Here is a 14,053-nt window from a genome sequence, read left to right as displayed (position 1 = left end):
CCATGACAATAACCTCCTAGAAAGTTTTTACTCATGCAACAAATCATATCTGTAAATTCCTCATGGGCAAAACAAACAATATTGGTTATTAGGAGAGGCCATTATATGTTACAAACACCCTCATGTTTTACCACCTAATACGCAACCCTTGTAGTACTACACCTTTAAATAACAAGTAAAAGTTATGTTTGCTACACGAATACATATCAGTAGTCACTGACTGACTTATTGCTTGCAGGGATTTGCAGTCTTATCTTTCTGATCTTAGCCTTTTCTTGGCCCCTGAGAGCAAGACATTTTACATATTGGTGGATAATAGGCCATGGCTAGAAGACTTGGTCTCAGGGCCCGCGCACCTTTGGCAGTTAATGATTACCAAGGTTAACTCTTTTCTAATATTAATGGCTAACTTTTATAATTAGTCTAATACTTTAAGTTTTCTTCTTGATTTTGTTTCCAGTCCAGGTTGTCACCCTTTGCAATCACAAGAGGCCAAAAGGAGAATAAAGAGGATCCCGAGTTCAGTGACCTCAACTGTCGTCCCAAAACATTAAATCATTCACAAAAGTTCAAAAGATGGTTGTCAATGGTAACACTTTCAAGAAAGAGGGTGTTGCTGCCTGTAAAGAAATTTAGGACTTCTTTGCTTGCAAATAGTAAATTGCATAGAACCCTATATGGGTTTATTGTTTTTGAAGTTGCGTGGAAAGATGCCCGTGGTATCAATTATTTGAATGAGCTTCAGGTATATCTTGTCCTACTTTTCTATATCCTTACTTAGGAATTTTTAAAATTGACCTTTTTTATACATTGCAAAACAGGGTTGTTTTGTAAGATTACGTTGTCGTTGGTTATTGGGAACATCATGAAAATATTTATTTTGAGCGAGAACATTAACAAAATAGCCTTAACTTTTTAAAATAAGCCGCCAACCAGAGGGCAGAAAACGTTTTTTGGAGCAATGGATTGCAATCTGGCGCAACAAATAGAGGCCCAAGAATTAAAAAATATTGGTTTTTCTTTAAGTTAATTCGTGGCACAAGAGATTACACTCCTGTGCAAGAGATTTTAATCGAGGGTCTAATCCGTCGGTGACTTATGAAAATTATTGGAAATTAAAAAAAAAAACCCTCTTTTCATAATTTCAAAATGTCAAGTTTATTTTGTTATGTCAAAATGCATTTTTCATGATTTTCTGTTATTGTTATGATGTGGCAACTTACGTATGAATAACTCTAACGTGTCGCTGATATGGTATGTTAAAAGTGGTTAAAAAGTTAAAACCCTGAATTGGAACATTTTGAAGTCCTAAACCCAAAACAAAATAAGATCAATTAGCCCTATTTTTTTTTTTACTAATGTGTAGCATATGTGTTTATGTTATGAGCAGACTGATACATCTCTTGCTATAGAGGCGAAAGACATGAGAAGATGGGAATTTGATAATATAGCTCAAGCTGCTAACAGCACAACTTCATGGTTTCTAGGCACTCCATATGAGCGTCTTCTTTTAGAAAATCATCTCAATTCCATGACAGGTATATATACACTAATTATATACATGGCACAATGGGCGGGCCGGGCCGGGTGGTGTAATGGGTCAGAACAGGCCACTTTGAAAAGTGAATGAAAGGTGTTCAGATGTCAAACTGGGTCTGTTTGGTTGACAACTTACCTTGTTTTTCTTTTCTTTTCTTTTTTATTTCTTTTTTTTTTAAATTTATTTTGGCAAATTGGATTTTAATAATCTAAAGTCTAAACCATTGCCAATTGACCAATGAAACTCCTAACTTCACTTTCGTTGCCAACGTCAATCCCAGTATGATAACCATCAAAGATTTACCCTTGATTTCCACTCGATTAAGAGTTTGCTCACAACTCTATTTATAAATGAAATGAGGATACTTACAAGCGAAATCGAATAAAAACTAAGTGCAAATTTTCTTTAAATCTTTGATGATAATGCTACTTGCATTGCCATCGTCATCTGCCAACTAAAATGAAAGTTTGTAGCGACATTAGTCAAATTGCTAGTATGGTTTACTATCTGCGAAGGGTCATAGTTTGGATTACTGAAATCCAATTTGCCTGTTTATTGCAATAAAAATCAATATATTAAAATGAATTCTTTGATAGGGATTTTTTAGTTACAACGTTATTAAATCTACAGAAACCATCTATTTAACCGCGAGAATATGTGCACTAAACTATATCTTCTCGTTTTGTTTGTTATTTCTTCAGGAGATGCATTTCATGAAGCGGGTATGGATACACCAAGCACTTGTGGTTCATCAACCGACCTGGACGAAAATGATGATAAAATATTAAACAATGGCATGCTGTCATCCCATGGATCACCATACAATCTTAATGGTCAACTAGAAACTTTACAAGAAGATCTAGACCAAACAAGTATAGACAATACAAAATTAATAAACTCTCCAGATAATTATGATATTGATAATGAGTTAAATACCGAAGCATCCTCACCATCTCCAAGTGAATGTTCAGATGCAACCAATGCAACTCAATACACAGACGTGTTACTCTTATTTCGGTTCAATGATTGTCACCTCCCGTTTAAATTACAAAAAATAATAATGTCGGATCTTCGCTTACTTACTTTATTAGAAGCTGGACTTCCATCATGGGTTATTTTCTTTCAATCTTATCCGGTTTTCTGCCACGTGTACCGCCCATGGATGTGCCCGTTAGCAAGAACTCTATACATAGCAATATCATTCGTTACAGTCTTGATCGGCTTCTATGATTTGTACAAAAACATCCCCGTTCTTAAAGCAACCGCTTCCCGTTTTTTTGGACCTTTGTTTGACTGGATAGAAACATGGGAGATGGTATCTCGGATTAAGTACTTAGGTACGATGCTGTTTCTGCATAATGCTGAGAAGGCGGTTATGTGGTTTTTGATAGTGACACGCACAGTTAAGTCGATTGTTTCGGTTCTCACGCAGCCGTTAGTTGCACCGTTGATGGTGGTTTTGGATGGGCTCTTTCCATTTTGGAATGTGTTTATTGAGATAGGAGATCATTTCTACTGGTGTATTTGTATACTTTTGGGGACATGTTGGAGTTTATTGGATTATTTGATTGACACTCTTTTGCTCCCTGTGTGGTACATCTCATCAGTTATTTGCAATTTTGGTATGGTTTTTTCTCTAATAAGATCTTTATTAACCTGAGTATATGGTTTTGGTAGTGTTTTATCTTTGAGTCATGGGTCAGTAAAAAATGGAGTAAATTGCAGTTTTTGGTCTGTAGTTATACAACAAATTTCACTTTTCGTCCTAAAATTAAATGATAACATAAATCATCCCCGACGACGATTGTTAGATTTTATGGTTAAGTATTGTCTTGTGGCATGCACATGAGGACAATTTAGTCATTTTACCAATTTACTTAGAATTTATCTTATTAAAAAAAGAATAGTTACGAACTAAAAGTTAGAGGAAAGGGTGTATATTGTTAACATATGAAAATAAAGGTCGATTTCTATTGTTTATTTTTTTAGTTAAAGAATGAAAGTGAGATTTTCTATGTATCGCAAAAGATAAAATGTGTAATTTACTCTAAACAAATATTAGCTAAAAGGGGATCTGATTAAGTGTAAGGGATAAACAGGTTAAAATCAAATCATATTAATGCAGTGAACATTGAAGCTTTTAGTCAAAGACAAATATTATTATTGTAAAAGTATTGCCTTTATAATCACAATTAGCACATAAATTTATTTGAAATAAAACATAATTATATAAAATTACAAGTTTCAACCCGACCCATTTTGATCCGTCCGTTTTGCCACCCAACCGACAACTTAGTTTGATGCATAATGCTAATATTATGAGTTTTGGAAACTGCAGCGACAGGTGTCATGGGCCCGATATTGTTGTGCCTTTGGAGAGCAATTTGTGCTCCTATACAAGTCGTTTTTGAACTATCCAAGTTTTTGGGATATATATACAAGTACACATATGAATCAGTTGAAGGTATATGGTTGTTTGTTAGCAGCATATTAAAGATAGCTTCAAATGCTGACGTGGCAGCCACGCATACGTATGAGGTTTCTATGTGGCGTGCGCTGTGGAGTGACCTTTTCTCTAAGGTTGGTAAAGATGACAAAATTGTTGATTTTTTGTTTCTATTTGCTAAGATACTGGTGGTGCGTACTCATAGAATAATGTATCTTGTTTTAGGTTTTCCGGGCCATCAAGAGCATTTTATATGGTGTTGTTGCGTTCTTTGCAGCTTGCAATAGACACCGACTAAGGTTAGATTCATTGATTTTGGCTATTTATCAAATTTAAAATGCAGCTAGTATTATTTTTATATTTAAAAAAAAATTGTTCTGTTAAGACTAGATGATAAATTGATGATAATAATAATAATAATAATATGAGTGTGTTTGGTTCATGGAATTTAATTGAATCCTAATAAATTTCATTATTTAATATGCTTGGTGCATAGAATTTGCTGTAATGGAATCTAAATTGCATTCTTATTGTGTTATTTCGTCTATATAATCATATTTGCAGTATATACAATCATTTGCGAGAGTTCATACGACTTCATCAGCCAGCCCAACCACTGATTTCTAACACTAGAGTGCAAAAAAATGGAAATAGGACGCCCCCAGTAAGTTTCTTATTTAATCATATTATTATTACACTGGTCTTTTGTCCCTATTTTAGTTCATTTATAAATAAACTAGGTTAGGTACCCGTGTAAAACACGGATTAAAACAAATAATCTTTTTTTTAAATAAGAACACAATGTGAAATACAAAAGAATATAGGTTAGGTACCCGTGTGAAACACGGATTAAAACAAATAATCTTTTTTTAAATAAGAACACAATGTGAAATACAAAAGAATATATTGAACAAATATAATAAAGATATAATATATGATAGACTAAATTACATATTACATAATATGGAAATAAAAAGTTGTTGAAAATTCATAAATATCTAAATATTTTTTTGTATACAATATTTGTAATTTTAATTGTAACTTTACCCTCTATATCAAAATTAATTAACAGTTTCATTTTGTTTCTGCCTTTAAATCTAAATAATACAACACATAACTGATCATTAGTTAAAATAGGTTGTCTCAAAAACAAACCAACAATCTATAATGATTCTAGTGCGATGACATGTGGTATTTGAGACCTTTATAGTATATAGTATTGATAAGTTAAAATTTATTGAAATTTTAGACTTTAAAATAAGCTTGCTCTTCATTCAATAATATCATTTCTTATAAAATATTAATATTAATTAACTAATATAGCATATCAACGTGAAAATTGGTTACTTATAAAAACTTAATATTAATAACTAATACAATATATTATGTAAAAATTAATATATTTAAGTTGTTATTAAATTGTTGAAATCGGAAAATAATTATTAAAAAGAAAATGATAGATTAAAAAGAAACAAAATGAAATATAAAACCATTAATAAGAAAGATAAATGTATTTAATATGAGAAGAGAAGGAAAACTTTTGTAAACATCATTCTAGTGTGATGACATGTGTCATTTGAAAACCTTTATTTATTAAATAGTATAGTTATGATTGCAAAAATAGTCTAAATCATTAACTAAAGCAATTTCCTTCTAACTATTTGTTTGACCTGTTTTTTAGCTATATTCCTTATTCGGCCCGTTTAAAATAAAACACATTCCAAATTAGCGCATCATTGTCTCGTCTTATAACTTTCAGCTTATAATGATGGATTTCTTGATTTTATACAGTCAGAACCCAGGGAACTTAGGTCATTGCCTACCAAAAGCACAAAACAGAGTTGACATCATCTTTTTATGTTCATCAACAAATTCTACTGTTGTTATTAAAGGATCGGCCCTTAGCATTGATAGTTACAAAGTGAAGCAATGATTTTCAGTCTTTCGGGGTTTGAGTTTGTGTATAGTGTTTTCTTTTCAATTTCATAGGGAGATGTTGTAAATTTTTATATGTAAATTTTTTTATATTGATTGAAGAAGAAGTACAAACCCTAATATAGAGCTGAACTAATAACTGATTTCTAACTAACTAACTAACTAAAGATAATTAAATACAGCGGGTAATAAAAAGTCAAAGTCAACATCCCCCCTCAAGTAGGTGGTATAGAAACACCTAACTTGTGCAGAATATCTCGATGCTGTGGAACACCCAAGCTCTTTGTAAATATGTCCGCAAGTTGATCCGTAGTCCTAGTATGTGACAAAGTAATAAGTCCCTCTTGTAGTTTTTCACGGACAAAGTGACAGTCAAGCTCTATATGTTTTGTACGTTCGTGGAAGACCGGATTTTTAGCAATGTATATAGCAGCTTGGTTGTCACATTTGAGAGGTATAGGAGTAAGATTAGGAACATGTAGCTCGTGTAATAATCTAGTCAACCAAGCTAATTCAGCTGTGACCTGTCTCATGGATCTATACTCAGCTTCTGCTAAACTAAAGCAACCGTTGGTTGTTTCTTTGATTTCCAGGAAATTGGTGATCCTCCAAGTGTAATAAAATAACCACTGACGGATTTTCTAGTATTGGGACAAGAGGCCCAATCAGAATCACAGTAAGCATGAAGATCAAAAGAATCCGAATTATTAAAAAATAATCATTGTGAATAAGTGCCTTTCACATACGATAGAGTATGCAATGCTGCATTCCAATGTGAATGTCATGGTTCTTGCATAAATTGACTCAGGAATTGAACTGCAAACGAGAGATCTGGCCTTGTATGTGTTAGGTAATTTAACTTACCTATTAACTGCCTGTATCGCAAAGGATTAGAAAGCAATTCACCTTCATTAGCTTTCAACTGTAAATGAGAGGGAAGAGGAGAATTTTGAATATGAAGAATAACATAATCAAATTCAACTAACATATCTTTGGCAAATTTTCTTTGTGATAGAATAAGACCATTGTTATGATGCAAAACTTCAATCCCGAGAAAATAATTCAGAGATCCCAAATCTTTAATTTGAAAAGCATGATGTAAGAACTCTTTTAATGAAGTAATCTCCTCAACATTATTCCCCGTTACCAAAATATCGTCCACATAAACAGCCACATGGACAGTAGACGAGCCCATTGATTTAGTGAACAAAGAATAGTCATTACCAGATCTCACATAACCTTTTGATTTAAGAACACCTGATAGCTTGCCATACCATTGTCTTGAAGCTTGCTTTAAGCCATAAAGAGACTTTTGCAATTTTAGAACTTGATTAGAAGGTAAAGACATACCAGGAGGAGGTGACATGTAAATTTCCTCATCTAGATCACCATGCAAGAATGCATTATTCACATCAAGCTGGAATAAAGGCCATTTAAATTTTGTTGCAATAGCAATGAGAGAACGAATTGTTGTCATCTTTACAACCGGTGAAAACGTTTCATTATAATCAATGCCAAATTTTTGTGTATCCCCCTCACAACTAATCGGGCTTTACACCTTTCAACAGTCCCATTGGCATTATATTTAATCTTGTAAACCCATTTACACTTGATAGGTTTCTTCCCTAAAGGAAGATCAATAAATGACCATGTGTTGTTATTTTGAAGAGCCGTAAATTCTTTGTTCATAGCATCTTGCCAAGCTGGGAATTGAACAGCTTGTTTATAAGAAGTAGGTTCATCTAAGATATCAAGGTGATGAGTTATGTTTTGGCTAGAATTACAAAGTTCAAATGAAGAAATTGAAACAGTGGAAAGACAAGCATTTGTTAAGGTATGACAACAGTTAAGATGTGAATCCGAAAGATGAACATTATTGCAAACATAATCTCGCAAATAAGATGGTGGATGAGATGTTCTGGTTGTTTTACGAACTTGAGGAGGATCTAAATGATCAGAAGATGATGAATTAATAGGAGAAGATGGATTAGGGGTATCAAAATTTGGAACATTTGTCGAAGAAGATGGAGAAGAATCAGAATGTGAAACATCTTCGTGAGAATTTGAAATATGATTTGTTGAGAAATCATCAAAGAAAAAACTGAAGTTATCAATTGGAGGGAAGATGGAAGATGAATTAGAGGATTTGACAGTTGGAAAAAGATGCTCAAAGAAAACAACATCTCGTGAAACAAATATAGAATTGGTGGTAAGGTTATATAGTTTGTAACCTTTCTTTCCAATAGGATACCCAATGAATAGACACGCTATAGCACGAGGTTGAAACTTATCACGGCCATGTTTAACAGTAGAAGCATAACACAAACACCCAAAAGCTTTGAGATGAGAATAAGAAGGCGGTTTATTTGTTAGGACCTCATATGGGATTTGGTTACCAAGAACCGGTGTAGGAAATCTGTTTATTAAATGAGTGGCAGTTAAGACACAATCTCCCCAAAACGTTAAAGGAAGTTTTGACTAAAAAAGCAAGGCTCTTGCAGTTTCTAGAAGATGTTTATGTTTCCTTTCGACAACACCGTTTTTTTGATGAGCATGTGGACAGATTGTTTGATGAATAATTCCTTTGTTTTTAAGATAAGTAGTATGCTCATAACTACTACCCAACTCAAAGGCATTATCTGATCTTAAACATTTCACTTTGACATTAAATTGAGTTTCAACCATCTCAAGAAAACTTTGTAAAATGGAAAAAGCATTTCCTTTAGTTGTTAATAAGTGTGTCCATGTAGTTCGACTAAAATCGTCTATAATTGTTAAAAAATATTTGCAACCATTGTAAGTAGGAACTTTGTAAGGGCCCCAAATATCAGTGTGCTAAAGATCAAAAATAGCATCGGTAGATCTATTACCAGACGGAAATGGTAAACATTGTTGTCTAGCTTTAGGACATATGGAACAATGATCAAGAACATCCAAGTTTTTATTGGAAATGATATCTAAAAGTTTCATCTTATAGGTTGGTAGATGACCAAGCCTATGGTGCCAAGTTGTATTAGAAACAATAGAATTACATGCAGAAGTACTAAACAAAGAAACGTTAGAACAATTGAATGAAGGAATGTTTGTTTGGAAAATGTAGAGTCCATCTAAGAGATCACCCAAGACCAGTGGACTCTTCATTGATGGGGCCTGCAACAAACAAGATTTATTAGAGAAGTAAACAATTCCATGATTATTTTCACAAAGTTTAGAAACGGAAAGAAAATTATGTTTGAAATCAGGAACAAATAGAACATTATAAAGAGTTAAATGTTTGTGAAGAATAATTGTTCCAATCTTATGAACCGATATAACATGACCATTAGGAAGACCAATAAGAAAAGGTTTTGAAATTGAATGAAGTGAAGAGAAAAGATTTGGATCATTACACATGTGATCGCTTGCACCTGTGTCAATAATCCATTTGGAAAGAAAAGAAGTAGAATTACAGGCCATAATACCTGCAAAATTGGCAAAGTGGATGGAAGAAGTAGGTTGTGAGGCTGCAGCTTTACCAAGATTGTGTTGCTGAAGAAGCTGCATTAACTCATTGTACTGATTGGCAGTAATTGAAGATGCAACATTATTTTCTTGTGAAGAGGCAGAAAATGGCAAGTCTGACTCTACTTCAACATTATTGGCAGTCCCTCGTTTTGGCTTGGTGAACTTAAAAGTCTTTTGGAAAGCCAATGATTCGATAACATTTGCTAACATGATGGCCTGACTTCTTGAAGTGAGAACACACTTGATTCTTCTTGTTATCATTATGATTAGCATATGATACATTCATAGAGGCAGATTCAGTTTGAAATTGAGAAATTGAATGAATTTCTCGCTGTTTCTCATCTTGAACAACAAAAGAATAGGCTTGATTGATAGTGGGTAACGGCTTCATCATGAGAATATTGCCTCTTGTTGTATCATAGCAAGAGTTTAGGCCCATAAGGAACTGCATAAGCTTTTGATCCTCATCTCCTTTAGCCATTAGAGGAGCAGTACCACATGTACAAGTCGGAATTGTGTTTAAAGATGACAATTCATCCCATATTATCTTGAGTTTGGTGAAATATGAAGCAACATCAGAATTACCTTGAACAAGATCTGATAAACTCTTCTGTAACTGATAGTATTTGGCACCGTTATCTTGACCATATCTATCATTGAGTTCGAGCCATAGTTGACGAGCCGAAGTAACATAGAGAACACTAGCACTAATTTCTCGAGACAAAACATTCAAGATCCATGAAATTACCATATCATTACATCTATTCCACGGACTAATTTGAGAAGTATCAGTCGAAGAGACAAATTCGCCATTGACGAACACCAATTTGTTCTTTGCTGATAAAGCGATAGTCATAGCACGTTTCCACGCACCAAAACCTGAACCATCGAACAATTTGGAAACGAGAATCATCCCTGCATTATCAGACGGATGCAGAAACAATGGATTGGAAGAATCGATTGGAATCGAATTTCGGATAGATTCAGATGAATTTGCAGACATGATGAAGAAAGAACGAAATGAACGAATCAAGAACTGAATTGAACGAAGATTGAATGCGGAAGCGAAACGAAAATCAGAATAGATTTGGATGATACCATGTAAATTTTTATATGTAAATTTTTTTATATTGATTGAAGAAGAAGTACAAACCCTAATATAGAGCTGAACTAATAACTGATTTCTAACTAACTAACTAACTAAAGATAATTAAATACAGGGGGTAATAAAAAGTCAAAGTCAACAGATGTAAATAGGTCTTGGTTTATTTGGCTATGATGTTGGTTGTTGTTAGCTGTGGAGTGTAGTTTATGTGTATGTTCACTTATTAAACTAGTAATGCCTTTAGACGGCAATGTTCTTCGGTTTCTAATCGAGTAATCTATACTGGTAGATGATACTTGTAACATGGGAAAGCATCATGCACAAACATGTAAGTAGAAACCTTGATATAATCCAACAAAATTTCAAATTTGCATACACCTTAAAGCATACCAATAAGTCAAGGAAGTCAATGCAGTATGCCATTCAATTTAATTTGTAGATGGGTACCCGGACTTTGATGAAAGGTCATGTGGGAATCATTACAAGTACAGGAGAATATTTTTGTAGTTGGCTTTGCACTTTGTTTTTAAAGACCCAGATCAAATTAAACATGAGAATACTTTGATACAACTCACCAATTTTATTAATCAAGAAAATAACTCAAAACTTGATCAATTCTCCAATAACCCTTACATGAATTCTTTGGGGTTATATAGAGCCTCGATTACAACTAGAGTAAAATACAAACTCCTATTTATCTATTAAATAAAATCTCATCTCTATCTAATAAATAAAATAGATAATTATCTCTAATTATAATAATTAATTAATGAGATCGATCCATTAGCTCGAACCGGCCCCACCTTCCCGACCCATAACTTGGTTCGGGAATTAACTCCAACAATCACCCCCTTAATTTCCGAACCGGGATAAGCGGACCTTTAACTTCAAACACGTCTCTTTTGTTCCTTTTGATTTGACCCACGATCTTGACCTTCTCGGCTTTCACAACCATATTGGTCCTCATCATCTTGGTCTTCACCTCTTGGAACTTCTCTTGATCCATGACTTTGTTCTTTCGGCTCTCCCGAACTTGACCTCCTTTATGACCATGTCCCTGACCATTCCCTCGGCTGCATGAACACGCATAACTGCTCCTTTGGTCACGATTCTTGTCATCTAACCGAGCGAACAACAGTTTTCCTTGATCATCTTTTGTTCCCGAATCGTTTAACTTTTTATAGAATCGGCGTGAATTTCTTAACATAACCCGGAACTCCCACTGTTAATTTAATCGTGTATAACTGGTTTCTCGTTCGAAACGCCTTCATTATAAGTTTACCCTGGTCATCATACAAGAGCAAATAATTATCCTTCGTATGAACATCACACCTGTTCTTCGTTGCTTAAACGAGACTTATTATATTATCTTTCCAACTTGGTATAAAACAAACATCGGATAAAACCCGATCATCTCTGGTTTTCGATTTTAATAAAATCTTCCCTTTACTACATATATCAACACACGACCCGTCCCCGAATTTTACCCTACCCATTATATTTTTGTTGAGTTCGGAAAAATACGACTGGTTACCTGTCATGTGGTTCGACGCTCCGTTGTCGAGATATCAAGTGCCTTCTTCCACTTTCTCGGCTCCAAGCTTTTTCGGGTTAACTCGTTTTTCGTTTAAGTAAACTGTCTCGTGAAGATTTAAATAACCAGCCGGATCACTATCGGCTTGTTCTTTTGTTTCAGCCAGATTGGCTTCCTGGTTTGCTCGTCTTCGTTCTGGACACGAGGACGCGAAGTGTCCCATCTTGTCACACCGAAAACTCTTAATCTAGGAGCGGTCTTTCCTTTCTCTTACCCGTCCTTTGGTTTCGTACGATCCTTGTCCTCTGGTTTCCCGGCCTCTTCCACGTTCCCAAGAATTCGCCCCCCTCTACCTCGGCTACCAGACTGATCATACGATTTTCCTTTGTAACTACTTTCTAATCAATTGAAAAGTAACTGACTTTGAGACTCAGAAGCGCGCACTCTCCCTCGTAGACGTTCCTCAGATGCCTTAAGTCTTTCAATAACATCTTCAAACCTCATACTATCAAGATCAACAGTTTGCTCGATTGAGGCTACCAGATTAAGGTATTTGTCTGGAACCCCGTCGTGTAACTTCTTCACCAAAACATCTTGCTCGAATACGTAACCAAGACCCATTGCCTTTGAAACCATACCAGTTGTTTTTCCTGCAAACTGATCAACATTCTCGTCTTCCGCCATCTTGTGTGCCTTCAAAGCAGCCCATATTTCTCGTGCATTCTTGTATTGAGCAATCTGAAGAAGAATATCACCTTCCACAACTTGAAACAAGAACGACCTTGCTGTCTTATTCTTCTTCGCATCAATAGCCGCTCCCTCTTCTGGTTGAACGACTTCCCATAACCCTTGATCGTCCAAAATCGCTTCCACCACAATCGCCCATATGATGTAATGTGTTCCCTTCAATTTGGTAACCTTTAGTGATATCCCCCCAGCCACTTTGGGTTGGATTATCGGCCTTTATTTTTCACCTACCATTGACGCCCTTTTTTTCTTCTGTCGATAAACACTTAATGGTGTCGAACTCCCTTGCTCTAGTCCGTTGGAACAAACACAAACAAATTAGCCCCGAACCACTTTTCAGAACCAAACCCTTTTGCTTGGTTAACACAGATCACAAATACCACTTTAATAAACAACTAATCTTATGCAAAAGAAAAGGTAAAACTGCAACAAAATTTTTTTTCTTTTACGGAACCTGTGCAAAACTTTTCTAATCCTTTGTCTTTTGTGTCAACCAACAACCAATCACAAAAGAGATCTTCTTTTCTCCTTTAATTGCAAAAAGAATTCCAAAAGAAAACAAACCAGAGTGTTCGTCTTCTTCCTCTAAGCATGAAACACTCAACCTTCCTTGTTCTTGTTCTCTTTGTTCCATAGCAGCGACCAAACCAGTTTCTTGTTTTAATCGCGAATCAGAACTAGTGACGAGAACCCTGGTGACGACGGCGTGCAGCGACGGCGGGTTGGGTTCTTGAACTTTCTGAACACGTTTAAGAGTAGGTATACCCGGTCCCTTTGATTCACCCTCCTACTTATCTTGTTTATTTGAATTTGAACCGAACACTTCATTTTGTTCGATCAGCAACAATACACCCCTCGTCTCACTTCTCGAACACAAACCCGGTTGTTCTTGGTCTGCTCCTCTTGCGATCTTGAGGTTATTCGTGTTGGGTTTAACAAGATTATCAAAGTCATATAACCTCTTTTATATGAAAAACGTAGTGGAAAATTAGTTTTAAATCTTGTTATTTCGATGAATATAAAAACGATTTTATATGTAAACCCAAAACCCAGATCCATATACGAACTACATGCTTACCAACACAAACAACCATAAGAAGTTCGTGCATGTCAACCATTCAAGTAGGCAAGGAAGATGAGGAAGACGAGGATTGAACGGCTAGTCTTCAAGGAGAAAACCTCAAGCTTGTATACCCCAAGCCTCGAACAAAATACCCTTGTAGCTAGGATTTAAACTTAAAA

The 14,053-nt window shown here is 35.0% G+C and overlaps 2 protein-coding genes across 2 annotated transcripts; one reads left to right on the top strand and one right to left on the bottom strand.

The window, feature by feature from the left end:
• Positions 1 to 227: 227 nt before the first annotated feature.
• LOC143568300 (uncharacterized) lies at positions 228 to 4,333 on the top strand. The gene is made up of 6 exons (XM_077054488.1): positions 228 to 745; positions 1,391 to 1,538; positions 2,242 to 3,162; positions 3,879 to 4,120; positions 4,212 to 4,285; positions 4,330 to 4,333. The coding sequence occupies exons 1-6, from the start codon at positions 587 to 589 to the stop codon at positions 4,331 to 4,333; spliced, it is 1,548 nt and encodes a 515-aa protein (XP_076910603.1). The 5' UTR covers positions 228 to 586.
• Positions 4,334 to 7,400: 3,067 nt separating this feature from the next.
• Positions 7,401 to 10,428, bottom strand: LOC143568299 (uncharacterized). Its single transcript, XM_077054487.1, has 4 exons — positions 9,667 to 10,428; positions 9,383 to 9,596; positions 9,041 to 9,071; positions 7,401 to 8,337 (listed from the first exon to the last, which is right to left on the bottom strand). Exons 1-4 carry the CDS (start codon positions 10,426 to 10,428, stop codon positions 7,401 to 7,403), a joined length of 1,944 nt encoding a protein of 647 aa, XP_076910602.1.
• Positions 10,429 to 14,053: the final 3,625 nt, after the last annotated feature.

The sequence above is a fragment of the Bidens hawaiensis genome, unplaced genomic scaffold (genome assembly GCF_021521415.1).
Source record: "Bidens hawaiensis isolate Kalapana, Puna unplaced genomic scaffold, B.hawaiensis_p1.1 tig00023879_1, whole genome shotgun sequence".
Lineage (NCBI taxonomy): Eukaryota > Viridiplantae > Streptophyta > Magnoliopsida > Asterales > Asteraceae > Bidens > Bidens hawaiensis.
This window is presented reverse-complemented; position numbering and strand designations above follow the sequence as displayed.